Raw genomic sequence first — 17,382 nt, 5'->3', positions numbered from 1 at the left:
ATTATACATGTTTGTTGAATATATACAAATATAATACTTGGACTTAATGCTTTTCGTATCATAGTGCTTGACTTAATTGACTTGATCATTATGAAGGCTTATATCTTCTTTCGGATCAAGATTCAATCTTAATAATGATATTCAAGTGACTTTTAATTTAATATAATTATTTGAATACGACTCAAACCGGATCAAAATCAATTTAATTGTACGAGTCAATATTGAATTAATGCAAAACTATTTAAATAATTTTACTTTAATATAATTATTTGAACATGAATTGAATCGGGTCAAAATCAGTTTAATTGTACTTATCAATTCATTAAATTAATTAAAAAAAGACATTTTACCTTGAAAGAGGTTTCTACACTATTTAAAAATTTTAAATAAATTTTCTTTTGTTATTATCGTTCAAGTTTTTTATTTTTATTTTAATCAATATAATTTTTTTATTAATTATTATTAATCAAAACGTTATATGTTTTTTATATCGAGTGATGTTGACATGATATATTAATATGTTATAATAAATAATGACGAAATATCATGGTCATATATTTTCGTTCTTCACATCAGTATCATGTGTATAAAAATGACAAATCATGATTTGACTAATGACAATCAATTCTTAATTATAAAAACTATTTGACTAAAAATAAAAATTCAGAGCATTTAATTAAACAACTTGTTTGAATTTTCTCAAATAATTCAACGATTTTTTATAATGTTATTTATATCAAAAAGAAAAAGAAAATAATGATTTGATAAATTTGGATAAAATCATTTACTTACTCAATTGGACGTAAAAATGAAATAAAGTTAGATGATTGGTCTTTAATTTCATAGGGTCAGACAGCCGTCCTGTTGGTTTTTAATTAGTAAGTGTGAGACTAGGTGTCGATCATTATTTGAAACCTCCAAGTTTGTTTATGATTCCCCTAGGCGGCGGAGCCACCTTTATTGTTATTATTATTATTTAAGCACACCAACAGAATCAAGTGCGTCATTAGTTTTCTTTCTTTCTTCCTTCCCACTTTTGAGTACTTGTTCTAACCATTAATATATATAACTATGCCGCCACCAGACCCTCAAAACCAGAGTTAGAGCAAGTGATCTTTTATATACATAGTAGAGCTTTGATTCCCTTACATTACGCCGTCTAAACTGATTCCTTGTAATACTTAATTAAAGCCAAGTGATCTCACTTTCATTACTGCGCCCCTCCATTGCCTTTACAGGTAGAACAACGCGTCGTGCTGCCCGAACTTAACTCTGCTAATTAATTACAAATCATGATTACTACTAAACATATCTTAAACGCCACTATAATGAGTTTTTCGCTTTTTCTCCAACTTGGATGCATACCCTTTTCTCTCTTTGCGCGCTAGCAACCTACAAAACCAACCAAGGCGTTTTGGAAGACAGTTAAACATGAGTGGTAATATTGATACTAGATTTCATATGACATGAAAATTCTTTAACTCTTTTTAAAGGTTTTGAACTTTGCCAGATGCCAGCTGCAAAAAGAATGATTTCTAGTCCTAGGTATAGATCCGCTCTCTCTATATACATATACGATAAAATCGAGTAGATATGATGTTTTGTAAAAAAAGATATAATTATTTGTATAGATATAAAAAGATTACAGATCTCACGACTAAGTTCACTTTTACAAATTCGTTTGTCATAGAATTAGTTTTGTATACTCTCGATTTTGTTGGAGATATTTTTTAAGCTTTCAAGGTACGTAAATGTGATTTGTAATCTAAATAATAATATCGTAAGAGTCGACTTTCACCATAAGATAGTGAAAAGAGACCTAAGAAGATATGAAAAAGAGAAAGTCCTCATAATGGAGGAGTGAAGCAGTCTAATAGGGGCTCTTCCAAAAATTTTAAATTTTTATAATATACTTTTTTTGTTTAAAATTTTATAATTTTACTTCTATAAACAGCGAGTTTCTAATATAACTATTTTATAGATATTATCTTTGCTCTCTAAATGCAAAATCTTACTCTACCACTCAGTTTTCATCAACATTATTGTAATTGGATGCATGATATCTCTTTCTTTAAACAAGATTATGGTAAAGAAGATAATGGCCACAGGTGAAGTTTAGACTTCAAACGTCTTAAATAAATCTTCTTATTTACACGAGAAAGTATTAAGACTTGAACTATCACTTTTTATTTAAATGTAACCCATCTTTATTATTTGAGTTAAATCTAAGCAACAATGAATTAGGTTTTTGTTATACACTCCTATTTCAGGCAGAAAAGGTGAAATGTCCCTGCTCACTAAGCAATAATGGGCGATCAGAAGTCTAGAAAAGAATACACTACCCAATGGTTTTTCTAGTTTTCTCTTCTTCTTTCTTTTTATATCTATACTACAAATGATTAGCCTATAAATTAACTGATACTATAAATATATATATCAAAGTTAATTAATTTGTTAAGTTTAATATAAAACCATATGCACCTACAATTTAAGGCAAAAATAGATATGTAAATTGTATTACATATTAATGATGTTAAGAGTTACATGGCCCTCCTCAAAGCCTAATAATGCCCTTGCCAAACGATGGATTCCTTGAGTCACATGAATGAGTTTTGAACTCACTTGGCAACCGAAAGTTGACAATTAAGGATCATCTCTCAAGCAAAAGAAAAACAAAAGGTGGCAACGATCATTATCCTTTTTATCCGTTTATTATGGTTCCACTAAAGTGAGATTAATGCAGGTGGTCCTCCTCATCCATTCTTTAACTTCTAGTACATATTTCTTTGCCTAAAATATCTTTCCTTATTTGAATCCGTACGCTTTACTTTCAATTTTTATCATTACGTTGAATTATGATCCATTTGAAAATTCTCTAAACGTGTGGAGAGAAAGAGTCCAAGTCGCTCCCCAGAATTCCATCTCCAAGTTTAGACATGTGAACACTGTTATGAAAAGAACAGGAAAAGATAGTTAGCTTCTATCATATAACCCACGAATCGAGTAAGAGTAAATATATAAAAAGACTATTCTTTCTAAATATATCATAATAAGTACATGATAATTTTTTTTTAAACTTCTTCTATAGATTCTAATCATAAATAAAATTCACTCAATAAATTTGAGAATGGCACAAAGGGATGAATAATTTTTATAGTTTGCAATCAAATTCTAGGTCCGCCAAAACTTTTAATTTGGAGCCTGTGGGAATGCAGTACAGAAAGCTAGCTAGCTAGCTAGGTACTGGTTGGTGTTTGCAAGAATCCCCAGGGAAGCTGGCAGCGCTTGAAATCTGGGATTGGATCCCTGACAATTTAATTACTCCCATATATATAATCCTGGGGTGCATAAAGGCCAGAATGTTGGGCTTTAGTTTGTGTAAGTAGAATCATCATTATTTTATTACTATCTCCTTACCAAAGCCAGCACTAGATAATTAATTAGTTTGTCATTATCTTTTGGTATTAGATCTTACTAAAAACAGTTCTCTATTGGACACCTGTATTTGTAAGTGGGCTAGGTATGGACTCCCTGAAGGATTGTTATTCTGGTACAGAAGATTACAGTGGATAAGCACCCTGATTTCAGAGAACTCTATTCCTGCCAGGTATCTGATCAGTTAGTAGAATTGAACCTATCGTCCCTCCCTCTCCACTCTATATATACCTTCTTCTTCCCATTAGTTTCTCACAACAACTCTCTTCAGGGTGTTTGTTAACTCATCCTTTTTACACATATTGATTCTTATTATTGTCACTCTTTTGATAGATTAAGGAAGTATCCTAGCTAGGATATTATTCTTTTCCCTTTGCTTTACTTTGATGGTCCTATATCCACTTCTGTTCTTTTCATCTGTCATAATACCATTCCTTCTTACTGTTATTACTCTAGATCAGCGTCATTTCCTTCCTAACTAGCTAGTTTTTTTTGCTCAGTGTAACTCGAAGGATCATGTGCCTAGATTTGATAGTCAACCTAGCCTCGATAGCTAGGTTATTCTTTATTTTTCCCTTCTTCTTTCCCTTTTTTTCTCCCCATGTTCTTATACTTAATTTGACCCTAGGTGGGTATTTCGTGTGGAGTTGCGTAAGGATTTACTGGGGTGGGTTTGTTCGCTTTAACAAGTTTCCTTGGTTGCTTTTCTCCGGTAGTACTACTTTCACCATGTTTGATTAATGTTTTCTCTTTAAAGGGTTAGGGCTTTATCCATATATTTTCACTTGCATGGGGAGATCTCATCACCTCATCAAGACAATCTGTCAGTGTTTGCAGATGCGGCATCATCAAGATTCACAAACTTTAGTAAGGGCTTCTTTTGGTGGCCGGGGAGTGGTAACCAATCACCTCCTTTACTCGAAGTTTACCTTTCAAATGGGAATCTTGATGATGCTGCATCAGCAAACATATTGGCTATTTCTCACTTTTCTATTTCAAATAAAAGAAGAGATTCCCAGTTTGATCAAGGTGAAAGTCCTGTTGAAGGTACCATTCGGATAAAATCTAGCTATATATATATATGCACGAAGGTTAATACATAATTTCTCTTTAATATTTATCATTTTTTTGACTGATTCTCTTCAATATTCTGGCTTGCTTGTGTGTTACAAAGGTTGTTAAACAGGTAATAATTTCAAAGCTAGCTGGTCTTGGCTGGAAGAGTGATCAGTAGTCGACTGAAGCTACCCTCTTATGCTAATCAGGTTTGGTTTTTATTTTATTTTTTTCCTTTTTATGTTTTAAGGAAAAGTTAACAACTTAATTAAACTATATATTTACTGTATACAAGAAAATGAGAAACGCTTATATTTTAATGTAAAACATATATAGATATATATCCCCGACTCTTAGACAGCTGAAACGTTCAGGACATTCCACTAGTGAAGACTCTGAGCAGGATGGAGAGGTTTTTTAATTTATGAAGAGCCAGGAATGTATCCAACTTGAGGATCTTTATATGCCCTTTTGCGCTTTTAGCCAGCTGCAATCTATGGCAGCTTTTCTCTTCAGGTATTGGTAACATGTTTTAATTTGTTTATCTTATGGTTCTTTCTAAAGAACATCCTTTCTCAGGGTGGTGTGTATATTGTGTAATTAAGATGATTCTAATTTTACTTCATACATTTATTCTAATATTGAAAGCTTGGGAATTCTACTCTTCTATGAACAAATTCAAGAATTATGTGTTGAAAATGAAAACTTATTTTAGCTGTAATTCTCTGGGATATATGCTACTATTTATGGTATCTACTTTTTCATAAAAGAAAAATTATTTCACAAAGAGGATGGAATGTCCATCCTAGCACCTCTAGTCATATTTCCCTTGGAATTAAGGTTGCGGTATCTGTCATCTGAAATACCTATATATATTACTGCCTAATTATGTATATCTTTGTGCAAATAAACAATCAATAAAGATATTCATTACGATTTCTGTAACCATAGCAAGAAGCTGGAATGAATTGTAGTTGAAAATTCCTAGCAAGAAGCTGAAATGAACTGTAGTTGAAAATGCTATTATCTAAATCACTGCATGCTAATGCATATAAACTCATAAACACAACAGAAAGAAGATTTGTAGCTGGAGCCTGGAAATATTTTCAGCTTATAGTCGTGCTAAGAGGATGAAGGCTAGTATTGTTTAAGTTTAAACACCAAAGAAGGAAAGATTTTGAAGGTTATCTCTATTGTAGCATGAAAAGTTACTGTGAGTAAGGTGAGAATGAACAAGTAGTATTTAGGAACAAAGTACTTGGAAATGGTTAATTTGAAATCATAACATGCATGCTTGTTATATATGTATGTTATGGAAAGCTCCCATTAATTCAACGCTATGTGTGTTTTGGCATTACCCCATTTGGTGTTTCTTGCTTTTAGTTTTCTGCATGTTGTTTGGTTTCCTCGTTAAGATTTTATATTCTGTCATCAATTTGCTATCCTTTTTTCTTTTTCTTATTTTTTAATGCTTGAATATTCATTGGCATCATCTATAAACATTGTTTCTAGCATGGTGGCAGCAGGTAACTGGTGGTTACCCAGTCCTCATTGTACGACAGGTGAGTGTGTGGATGTAAGTTAGCATTGGTCGAAAGTTTCTAAGTATGTGTTTCGATTTGTGACAGAAGGGGCCACTTTGAAGATGCAATGTAGCAATTGTTTTCATTCACGAGCCTTATTGATGGAGAAAGCTGACCCGATTTGCAGAATGTGTAGGTATAACCAAGAGGCAACTGGTATCTTGGTCATGTTGACAGTCAAATAATATTGCTGATAGCTAACTTCTACATAGGAACATGCCACATTATACATGAGAAAAAAGAGCAAAATTTTGCATATAAATATATATAATTTCCCTTTTACCACTCAAGAAAAAAATGGGTTGTGATATTTAATCATCATAAACAAATCTAAAAACAAATTAAAGATGAGATCACAATACAGTCTTTATTAGTTTTATTTAATTAATTCCATTCCTAATAAATGACAGCATTGCATTACTTGATGTATGTATCTTCATCATTTTCATGTGACATGCATGCATTATATATGCTTGTGCATGTGCACATGCATATGTAAGTGCTTATATAATTGTGAATTTTCAGCATGCATGTTAAACCTCGGAGCTGATGATCAGTCATGGAGCAACCTGAAATGTAATCATCTTGTTTGGAAAGCTCAGATTTCAGAATTTGTAGGAAAATGAAGGTTTAAGAATAGTACATTGTACTGGCCTGCTAGAACAGAAGGCTTTCCTCATAATACAGTAGTTCTACTTCATTCTTTAGCTTTTGGCAAATTAACAGTGAGGAAATTTGCAGAGGTGAATTAATAAGAATCAATATGCTTATGAACAGATTTCACCCATTCCTTTTTAGATTTTTCACCACCTAGCTAGTACAAGCACACAGATACTTATTGCATGCGCACAGAAAACTCCATGTTTTTCTTTTAAAATAAAGGCAAACCAAGTGGTACAAATAAGAACCAAGTCTGACAAGAGGCCAACCAGGGGATTGCAGGAATGCAAAAAACTCAGTTGGCAGCTACTACCAAGACATGTTAAATTAAAGGTAGGTAGGAAAAAAATTATACTATTAACCTTTATGTGTGAGAAATTGGTGTTGCATGATATTAAGCTTGTGAATAGGCTTTTTCCATCAAGATCTTCATGTTCCTTATCAGGGAGTTGTACATTTTCATCAAATCAATAATGGAGAAGACATGCTTTTTATCTTAAAAGTCTCTGTGCTCATATCAGTCTACTTTTACTCAGCATTTCTGTAGCTGCCTGTTACTAGTAACTTTTGAAGACTGAGGGTTGATCATTCCCGTGCAAATTTTTTACTTCTCTGTTTGTGTTTTAACAGTTATGATGATATACAGCTTGAGTTTTTTTTTTTTTACTGTTTAAGAAAATTATTTTCAGAGTATAAATACCACAAGCTTTTTTCTGACTAGTTTGTCAGGCAATATAATGGATCTAGGTTGGGCCCAAAAACGAGTAGAGTACTGTTATAACATTGTGGACCTAAACACCCAAACAATTATTTGTGGAGCCTAACTCTCTGCACCCAGACCTGAGCTGGATTCTGATGTAAATAACGTTACATGTAGCTTGGAAAGTAGAAGACTGCATCCCACTTCAAAGAAAAATGAATGACATTCTCAGACCTGGATTTTCCCCCTGTTATTTTATAGGCTATTCATGACTTAACTGCATGCAAAGTGTGCAGTCAACCAAACACAAGACATTGGACAAAACCCTAACGTCAGCAAGATCATGGTGTTTAAATATATTAGGTAATAGATATATCGACACTGAGCAAACAAAATGTGAAATTGTGAAAGTCTCTTTCTCTGGATTTAATGGATTCATATTAATGGTGGCTGTGGACATGAATGTATGTGACATTTGACCTGTTTTTAATTCATGTGTTGTACAAAAGGTCCCACTTTGGGTTTTTCTTCTCTTCTTTTGCTTCCTTTTTTTTTTTTTAATTTTAAAAATATAAATAAAAATTGAAGGGGTAGCACTTTCTTCTTCTGCCCATGCTTGTGCAGCTCACATGTTTCCATGTGGGACTCCCAAATGCTGATATTCTCAAGCCCACATGATTAAGAGGGAAAAAAAAAATTAAAAACTTTGCTAAACCCTAAAAAAAAGGTTTAAAAGGTGCATTGTATTGCAGCCACAACACACCATGTGATTTGATTTTGACCCATCCTTACAATATATTTGACCAATCAAATCTATAGTTTGCTCCTTTTATTTTTTATTTAAATTGATCATATAAGGGGACGAAAAGTAAATTTGTGGTTAGAGAAATTCAAGAATTGAGGAATTTTTACTTTTCTTATGTTGGTATTATATAGGTCACTATTGACATAGGTTGAAGGAAATAAGAGGGCAATTCATCCACCTTTAAGGGCTACATAACCACCAAGCCTGGTGGCCTAATTTGTTTCCCCTGGCACATGGACCTCAAATATTCTACTCTGATCTTACTCTAATGGCTGTGGTGAGGTTTAGAACATGACAGAAGAAAGCCTTCTCTTTCATTCTTTCCCCTTTAAACACCTAAGTTTTGCAGTAAAATGCCTTATTTTCCTATCTTCAAGAGTAAGAAATCAAGTTAGGATACCTTTCAATAAACCCACCATTGGTCTGAAAACATGTGAAAGCAAACTCTGTGGTACATAATTTTGGCAATGGAAAAACATTGACCAGTCAAATTGTCTCATTTAACAAAAATATATTGGTTTTTTCCAGATTCCCCAATTTTTTTTTCTTTCTTGTTTTTGGTTTCTAGTCTTCACGACAGTCAATGAAAATTGTTAGAGAAATAATCAAAGTTTAATGCAATTTGCAGCAGGATCTCCATGCAGTGTGTAATACTCTGTAATTAGACTGGAAACAAGAACCCAAAATGAGAAAGCCGGTTTCAAGTTAATCCTTGGAAGAATGAACCTGAAGCAAGCAGGAATGATCTGAATCCCTTTTAATCTCAAACTATACTTATGATTAACATAAATAGCAAAGTGAGTTCTGTCATGGAAGTTTTTAAGAATATAGCCATCTCGTAAGTTGAACAATCTTGTAGGTTGTCCCATACCAGAAGAAGCATTATTGCACAAATCGATTTCATCACATGGTGAGTTCAGCAGGGTACCCCTGGTGGAATATTTTAATATGGGGCTGTATATATAAATATATACTGAATTGAATGATGCTTTTATTTCAAAATTTCAAGCTTCTGTTTGCTGATCCAAAGGGGTTGCATGTGCATGTGAATCCTAATTCCAACAGATAATTTTATGCTTTAAATTCAGCTGTTTATAATCCTATAGTAGCAGCATTCCAGAGCTGTAAATAAGTGCTTCTGATGGAGATTTTTAAGTTGGAAAAAGTACAAAGTTTTTATGACTGATGGTAGGACACGTTTATCAGACTTAATACAGGACCATTTTACATGAAAATACTCTACTGATACGAACTCATAAAAGAATCCTATGTTAAGGGGAAACAAAAAATTGGAGGACAGTTGAAAAGAAAATTTTGCTTTGAACTCATGAGAGGGAAAATGAAGCAAAAAGTACATGGCAACCTCTTGTAATCATGCCCTACACATCACTCTGAGAGAAATAAAAGTGGAGGGATAATGGATAAAAGCATCTTTCCTTTACCAAACATTGAGGAAGGAGAGTGACCATATCTACTAAATTACTCTATGAAACCAGAACAGAAATTTTGGGTTGCAAGAGATTCTCTCTCTGCTTCACTCTAGGGATGGTTAGGCTTACATAATTCGATTAAACTGAGGAATCTGTAAAGTTAGAATTCATGTATAATTCATAGGCAGTGAACTATAAAACCAGCATGAACATGATCAATTGCTACAAGAAAAATAATATGTTGAGGGTAAAAGTTGCTATTTGCTTGTGACAGACACAGCAACAATTTGATGGCAATGGAAAGCTTGTTGAAGAAAGTAATTTTCTGGCGATGATCACTACAATGAAGTCATTGTAAGGGATGAAGGCTTTCCTTACATGTGATCATTCTAAGCTTGGAAGGTTGTGCTACAGCTACAAGAAGGGAAAGACGGTATCTAGCTAGAGCTGTAACCCTCAACATGAAGTTGTGGGAGAAGACCAAAGAGGCCCCATTTATAGCTTGTGGGGCTCCATCAAGAAGCAGAATGGCACTGTAATAAGTGTGTGTTCCATTCACCAAACTGCAAAAGTATTTGAATTTTTAAACCTAACCCTGTCTCTTTGTAGAGCAATAGACACAAAATCCTTATCACAAGAACCAGCTAACAACACTCTGACCCCTCCCCCCTCCTCCTTTCCCTTTTTCTTCTCTCTCTCATGTGTGTCTTTTTGGTGATACGAACTTAAAATACTGACATTATTATGGAGACCCGTACGACAATGGTGTCTAGAAAAATAAATGATGGATCTCCAAGAGTGAGGAGATTCAAAAATCAGGCAAAATCTTATATCAGCAAGAATGAGGACCTCCAAAATCCTCAGACAACCGACCAATGGTATCGTGCCACGACAGCAACAACGGTACGTATAACATGCAAAACTCAGATGATAAGCATACAAAAATCAGTGCTAAGTAAGAGAGTAGAGAATTGAGACTTGAAATAAACACTGATGAAATCAAAGTAACAAGCTCAAATTGCAAGGCCCTACTTCACTATATATATAAGAACATACAGCCCCACTAGTGTCTACAGCCCTGAGAATCCTTCTCAGTCACATCTCCGTCTCACCTTCTCTTTTTCTCTGCTCATCTTTCCCACGCGCAGACAAAGAGGTTATCAGGTTAGGTTCAAGAGATCAAGAGGTTATCAGGTTTTGCAGCTTCCAAGCTTATTACATGGATGAGAAGTGGAAAATATCAAAGAAGGAAGCTTCGGGTATCCATTGTTCATCAAGTTCTTCAAAGTTTTCCTCTCTCACGAGGAGTTTTTCAACGAAGAGCATTTCTTCCAAGTCTCCTCTCCTTAGGAGTTCTTCACAGAAGAGCTCATGTTCTTCTTCTTCCTCCTCATCTAAATATCCACTACCCCGAAGTTTTTCGCAGAAGAGCTCATCTATTTCGCGTAAATGTAGTAGCTTGGCCAAGGAACAGAAGGCAAGATTTTACATTATGAGGCGCTGTGTTGCCATGCTTGTTTGCTGGCATAAGCATGGAGATTCTTGAAGGACAAGAGATGGAGATGATCATATATATAATATATATATATATATATATATATATATATATAGATCGGCAGGGAAGGATCCTCCAGGTTCCTTTCCCTCTTCTCCACTTGTTTCTGCAGGATGGTTCTTGGTCGTGTTTGTCTGGAAACTCATGGATTTCCATCCATTGGATCAGGAACAGATAAAATGTCACAGAGTTTTCCTTGCTTACCTCCAATTTTTAGTTCAGTTCTGTTTGTAATTATAAATGAGAGAGGGCTACAAGTTTTATAGCTGTAAGAAAAGACTATATGGACAAATAGATTTTCTGTCAAATCTTTAAACTAGCAAGACTTTTTTCTAATCTTTTCTTCCTCCTTTTTCTCCCAGTGGTTTCTTTTTGTTTTCCCCTTGAGACATTAATCAAAAACAGATCTCAATATCAGGACGTCTTCTTAACCTCATTTTCCTTTTGGAGTGGCTTTTGGGTTGGTTTTCTTTTTTTGTTTCCATTTTCTTCATTTTTGTGCCTTGATGACAGAGAGATTCCTTTCATCAGCTGTTGCAGCAGCCATTATAATAATAGGACATCATTGGCTATTGGATCTGCATTGGGAATGAAAGCCATCTTTTTGCCTCTTTTAGAAAAAGAGGTAGGAATTTTGAGTTTTCGGTTAAAAGTGAATGGCAAATCTTGGATTGATCCTTAAATAAGGATCTGCCTCTTTTCCTTTCACTTCTTTCCCCACTTTAAGAGATTTCATCTTTCAACTTTCATCTCACCAAGTCAGCCCCTGAAACTGTTTTTTGATGTGCTAAAAACTTTCCAATGCTTTATGCTTTCTAGGTTCTTACTCTTAGTTAAGATCTTTTCCTTTTTTCGTTTTCCAGTTTAAGCTAGTGCTAAGAACCTCTATTTGGGTAGCAGTAAATGATACTAAAAGATAAGCTTGAGAATCAGTGAAAAACATTTCTTCAACACTTTATTGGAAAGAGTAGTGAGGCAACAAAATTCAAGAAAAACGCTTTTAAACTTAAACCAAGACTTGTGTCTGAGATACATGTACTACAGTCATTCATCGTGCTGCTCCATCTAGTATCAAGCCAGTTCCATCCTTCCCCAGATGTAGCATGTGTGACAGTCTATACTTTACTAAATGGTCTGATTGCTTCAAAAGAAGGGGATCTCACTACAATCATTGACACATCAAAAAAATTTTGTTATGTTGTTTTTAGATTCTGATTGTTAGTAAGGAAAAAGCAAGATGAATGGATGAAGCTCCTCAAAAGCTTAATTTGACATGGAAAATATGCTACCTCTTTCATCATTCCACATTGTCTAGGGCCATGTTTGTCTGATAACATAGACCAATATGTTTTTCCTTCTATTTTCAACTTCCCTGCCACTGTTACAGCAACTTTATCTTGATTAATACTAGCACACTGATTGTTAGCAATTAGCACCAGTGTTTGGTATTATGTAAAACTTAAAAGTTTTTTGCTGTTCATCTTCATCAGAGAACTAAGGATCTACATAAAAAGTCAACCCTTTGATTAATAAGGTTCTTTACTGTCCAACTACCTTGGCTCAAAACAAAAGCTAATATACATATGAACCTCCATAGACAGAGTTGGAAGCGACTGACAATAAATATCATTTAACTTCAGTGCATTTGACTGGTGAGCCTTACATCTATTAGACTATGAGCAGAGGGCTAGTACAAGTAAATCTGATGATCAGCAAGATTTCAACCACTTTAAAACCAGTAAAATGCTCATATTCTTTCAATAAACTTAAGATCTTAACTATGATTGGTAACTTTCCAAATATAGAAATAACATAGTTGGAAAACACAATTATGGGGTATCATTTTACCAAAACAACATAACTTAAGAAATGAATTTAAACCTCTCTATCTAAAGCCAAATATTAACCTTCTCTAGCAGAGCAATCTAGGTATTTAGATATGAGAAAGAAAGTAAGAAATTGCGTGCTGCATACCTTATAGACCAAGGCCCTTCCAAACTGCTTGATTTATGTGTTTCCTAAAGAAAGATAAGGCTACAGCAGGATCAACATTCATCTCACAATGGAATTTGGATGGAATCCTTATTAAAAGATATCTAAGAAAATGTAAGGAATTAGAAAGGGATTTCTACAGGAAGAAACACACAAGAGTTATAGCATCGATGGGATCAAGAAATCAGTACTAAGTTTTTTTCTTATACCAGCTCAATTTTTCCCACTTGCAGGAACACACCAAGAAATCTTGTGGCAGCATTCTCAAGATAGCAAGGTGATTGGAATAAAAGATGAATGCAGTCTAGGGAAACAGTTCACCTTATTGATTAAGAACAAGAGGTGTGAAAATTGGCAGCGTTTGTTCACTAAAAGAAAAGAAAAAAAGAAAAAAGAAAGAACTGGTACTTGATGGAAGGACTAATATTTCCATCACTGCTCGCTTTAGATAGCCAGTTGGCAACACAGCAACTTTTGCCTAAAGGCTGGATTCAAACATTGTGATCACCATCATCAGTTAACAAAAGAATGCATATGTCTCGTCAGATACAGAATCATATGTTACTGTCAATTTAACTATTAAGACGGTCCAAGTTTTTCAAAGTTCCATCATTCTTAGTTATGAAAGAAGATGACCTTCCTAAATATCAGATCACTGCTCAATGGTCAGCCAAAGAAGTACCAAACCAACATCCTAGGCCAGTTGTTAGATGTTGGTCGATTGATCTGTCCCATTCTTGTGGCCAACGGCAACCTTTTCCCTGGTACAAAAAGCTTACAAATTACGATATGATCATTTGAAATTCAGATGCCTTAAGCTTACCACCATGATTTGATACAAGGGCGTATGTACACTAGTTTTCATGTCATTAATAATTTGTCTACTTACTTTTAAGATGACTTTAAATTTATTTGTTACTACTCACTTCTGCAGCTCAACCTGATATAGTGAATAAAGTAAATATCTTTCAATAGTTCCTAAATTATAGAATTTTAATCAGAGGACGGTGCAATTTTCTTATTATTGCACTTCCAAATCGAGTAATTTAAGAAATTTCGAATTCTTTTCAGTTTAGTAGAATTAACAGTATGACATATAGTCTAATTGAAGATAATTTCTTAGTGTATTTTACCAACCCCACCTGCATGCATAGGTTAAGATTTGAGTATCAGAATCTTAAATTTTCTTGAAAGTGTTTGAGGGAGCCTAGGGTCACCTTTCCTTTGTAAAGGGAATGACAGAATTCTAAAGAATACTATATATCTTGATAGCATTGCAAATTAAAATGTATGAAGTGTATGGATATTGAATTTGAAGATATGGATTAGATCAAATTTGTATTATTATTGCTTCAAACAACAGCATTGAAACTCTGGACGGTAACAAGTACAAACCTCCTCCACCATTTTCTTGGTAAAGGACTCTTATTAAGAATATCTCCGGGACAGGCAGAGTAAACAAGGAAAGAGCCTACAGTTCAATGCCTACGTTGGCTTAGGCTACCCTTTACCGCACAACAGAACCATTTTAAATTACAAGAAAACCCTCCCAAAAACGAATTAAAGGGAACAAAAAGTAAAAAAAGAGAGAAAATAAGGTTATGCATGCCGATGCTGATGCTTCAAGTCCCAGGGAGAGACAAAGGTCAACACTTGGGAAGATCAGATGGTGGAGGAGGCAGCTTCTGGTTAGGGAGCTCTCCATCCAAGACTATCCATGCCATTCTTAAGCCCCAACTCAGATGAACATCCAAGTGACAGTGCATCAGCCAAACTCCTGCATCATTAATTAAAGAAAATGTATACGGTATCAGTAAATGAATCATTCATATGTATTTTGAAAATAAATTGTATAATATTCTCAATTGTCACCAGGATTGTCTGCTTGAAAACGGATTGCCACCCAACCTCCAGAGGGCACACCAACAGTGTTCCTTTCAGCAGGATCAACTACGTTGAACTTGGCAGGGTCCTTGTTAGGATCAAAGTTGCCAAAACCCTGGCCAACAACATAGAAGTTATAGCCATGGAGATGGAGAGGATGACTCTCAGCACCCAGGATACTGGTGTCCTGCAGGACTACTTCCACACTTGTATTGAATGGTATCACCACAACTTTGGTGCCATTAGTTACAAGTGTGTTGTTAGGTGGAGTGCCAGTGTAATTGAATGGATGAAGAGGGAAGGCTGGGAAATCAGTGGTGTAACCCCTATTAGATTGGGCAAAGAAGTAGGATTGGAGAAGTGCAGTTCTTGGGAGAGCAAAAGAGATATTGTTCATAGACGCTGCAAATTTTGTGCCGTTAGGCCCCTGGCAGGTTTGGTTTTTGGGGCAGGGACTGCTTCCTAGACCAACTGTGAAGAAAAACTTTTTGTCTACTTTTTGTGGGACGTTGGCAGGGAACTTGGTAGTGGCTAAACTTCGGAATTTGCTGGAAAATTTGGCAACAAAATTTGTAGCATTGATAGCAGGCAAGCCTGGTTTAAGAAGTGGATGGTTTTTCGAACTAATGGAAGATGAGGAACTTGAAGGTGTTTCATATTCAAGGATACCTGCTACAGTGGTATTGTCAAAGGCACCCATACCAGTGAAATATGGCCTGGCTAACATGAAGAAAGTGGCATTGGGAGCTTGAGGTTTGGTTTTCAGGAGAACATTGGTGGTTTGTCCAGGTGCGATCACCAATGTATTGGTTACAAAAGGCTTGACATATACTGCATCAGCCTCCACAACAGTGAAACTGTGATTTGCAATGCTGAAGAATAGCTCATCATTGAGTGCAGCATTGATCAGCCGCAGAAGATATGTTTTTCCAGGCTTTACCTTCAGCTTATATGTATCTGTAAAGTACAAGCACAATCAAAAGGATGAATAAGAATTTTGCTGTGAATTTAATGGGCCCCAGGACTTGGGTGACCAAATTGGTGGCTTGGTGCCCCCTAAGGCTATATACCTTTGGAAGAACAGTTGTACAATGGGCCTGGAAGCCCGTTAAGGGTGTAGGCATCAGAAACATTCGGGCCAGCTCCTGTCTGAAGAGATTGATTGATAACTGCCTCAGGGTCAGCATTAAACCATTCTCCTGTGGTGTGACAAATAAACTCAATAAGACAAATGCCATCAAAGAACTCTTCATTAGCCCCATGAAAGAAAACCTGGTGATTTGCATAACATTACCAAACAAGATTGGGACTTCTTTGTAGGGTTTGACAAATGGGTAAGATTCATTGCGCTTTGGGAGGATGATAAGGGGTCCATAAACAGTTGCTCTAAGCCATGAAATGTGTGCATGCCAGAAGAGAGTTCCTCTTTGGCCAGAAATGGTAAAGTTGTACACATAAGACTGGCCAGTTTGAATAGGACACTGTGTGATATATGAAGGCCCATCTGCCCATCCACTCCGAAGCTGTCTAACTCCGTGCCTACGGACACCATTTTTGTCATTCTCAAAAGGGTTATACCATAGCAAATAAAACAGAACAAAATTTTACAGAACATTAATGAAGAAATATTTCAATGGCTTCATACCAATGAATGCTGATATTGTTAGGAACATGGTTAACCACTTCAACGACTAAGCGGTCACCCTCCCTGGCAATTAGACGAGGTCCAGGGAACTTCCCATTAACTGCGACAATGCTCTTAGTGCGGCACAAGCGGGTGATACTTTTCAGCTTTATCTGCAATGGAAAAAGAAACATAGTGTAGATGAAATTTTCAGGCCTATGTTATACTTTCACTTCACAAGCTACAACATTCTATCTAAAGTAAGAAATGCAATAATTTCATACGTCGAAGTGGTAGTGCCTGGTGATGCCTGCATGCTTTGCAGTGACAACCTCAGGATAGGCCATGAGACTGCCAACAGCAACAAGGAAGGTCATGAGAACTGCTGGTGACAGAAGAGCTGAAGAAGCACCCATGTTGGTTGGGACAACAGATTACTTAGCTAAAACAAGCAGGAAACAAACTATTGGTCTAAGTCTATGAAGTTTAGCTCTTTTGGAGTGATTGATGGAAACCTGTAGGGATGTCAGTTTATATAGAGACGTTTGGTTGATTAGGTAATAAGATGTTACAAGTTTGAGAAAGCAGGAATTACCAACCGTGGCCCAATCTTTACTGTTGAGTATCATTAAAGTCAATTAATCAATGTTTTGTCCTT

The 17,382-nt window shown here is 35.4% G+C and overlaps 2 protein-coding genes and 1 long non-coding RNA gene across 5 annotated transcripts; 2 read left to right on the top strand and 1 right to left on the bottom strand.

Moving 5' to 3' along the window:
* The first annotated feature begins 3,475 nt into the window (after positions 1-3,475).
* LOC148761048 (uncharacterized) lies at positions 3,476-7,930 on the top strand. Of its 3 annotated transcripts, none has more exons than XR_016028379.1 (4): positions 3,476-3,607; positions 4,610-4,700; positions 4,866-5,007; positions 6,120-7,930. It is a non-coding gene; the product is annotated as an uncharacterized LOC148761048 (long non-coding RNA). The 3 variants fall into 3 exon arrangements; XR_016028378.1 differs by lacking the exon at positions 3,476-3,607 and adding an exon at positions 3,707-4,482 and having other exon boundaries at positions 6,123-7,929; XR_016028377.1 differs by lacking the exon at positions 3,476-3,607 and adding an exon at positions 3,707-4,482 and having other exon boundaries at positions 6,120-7,929.
* Positions 7,931-10,585: 2,655 nt separating this feature from the next.
* LOC18590655 (uncharacterized) lies at positions 10,586-11,264 on the top strand. The gene has a single exon (XM_007016303.3). The coding sequence runs from the start codon at positions 10,889-10,891 to the stop codon at positions 11,213-11,215; it is 327 nt and encodes a 108-aa protein (XP_007016365.2). The 5' UTR covers positions 10,586-10,888; the 3' UTR covers positions 11,216-11,264.
* A 3,263-nt stretch (positions 11,265-14,527) lies between these two features.
* LOC18590654 (laccase-2) lies at positions 14,528-17,215 on the bottom strand. The gene is made up of 6 exons (XM_018127224.2): positions 17,009-17,215; positions 16,746-16,897; positions 16,395-16,639; positions 16,171-16,299; positions 15,089-16,057; positions 14,528-14,993 (listed from the first exon to the last, which is right to left on the bottom strand). The coding sequence occupies exons 1-6, from the start codon at positions 17,138-17,140 to the stop codon at positions 14,863-14,865; spliced, it is 1,758 nt and encodes a 585-aa protein (XP_017982713.2). The 5' UTR covers positions 17,141-17,215; the 3' UTR covers positions 14,528-14,862.
* Between the last annotated feature and the right edge of the window lie 167 nt (positions 17,216-17,382).

The sequence above is a fragment of the Theobroma cacao genome, chromosome 9 (genome assembly GCF_053813885.1).
Source record: "Theobroma cacao isolate CCN51 chromosome 9, ASM5381388v1, whole genome shotgun sequence".
In the NCBI taxonomy this organism is placed as follows: Eukaryota; Viridiplantae; Streptophyta; class Magnoliopsida; order Malvales; family Malvaceae; genus Theobroma; species Theobroma cacao.
This window is presented reverse-complemented; position numbering and strand designations above follow the sequence as displayed.

Excerpts from the sequence above, each read along its gene's own strand:
- LOC18590655 (XM_007016303.3), top strand. The coding sequence starts at position 10,889 with ATGGATGAGAAGTGGAAAATATCAAAGAAGGAAGCTTCGGGTATCCAT.
- LOC18590654 (XM_018127224.2), bottom strand. The coding sequence starts at position 17,140 with ATGGGTGCTTCTTCAGCTCTTCTGTCACCAGCAGTTCTCATGACCTTC. Across the intron at positions 16,640-16,745 it reads AACAATATCAGCATTCATTG|GCACGGAGTTAGACAGCTTC; the intron begins GTATGAAGCCAT and ends TGGTGTCCGTAG. Across the intron at positions 16,058-16,170 it reads GTACAACTGTTCTTCCAAAG|ATACATATAAGCTGAAGGTA; the intron begins GTATATAGCCTT and ends TGTACTTTACAG.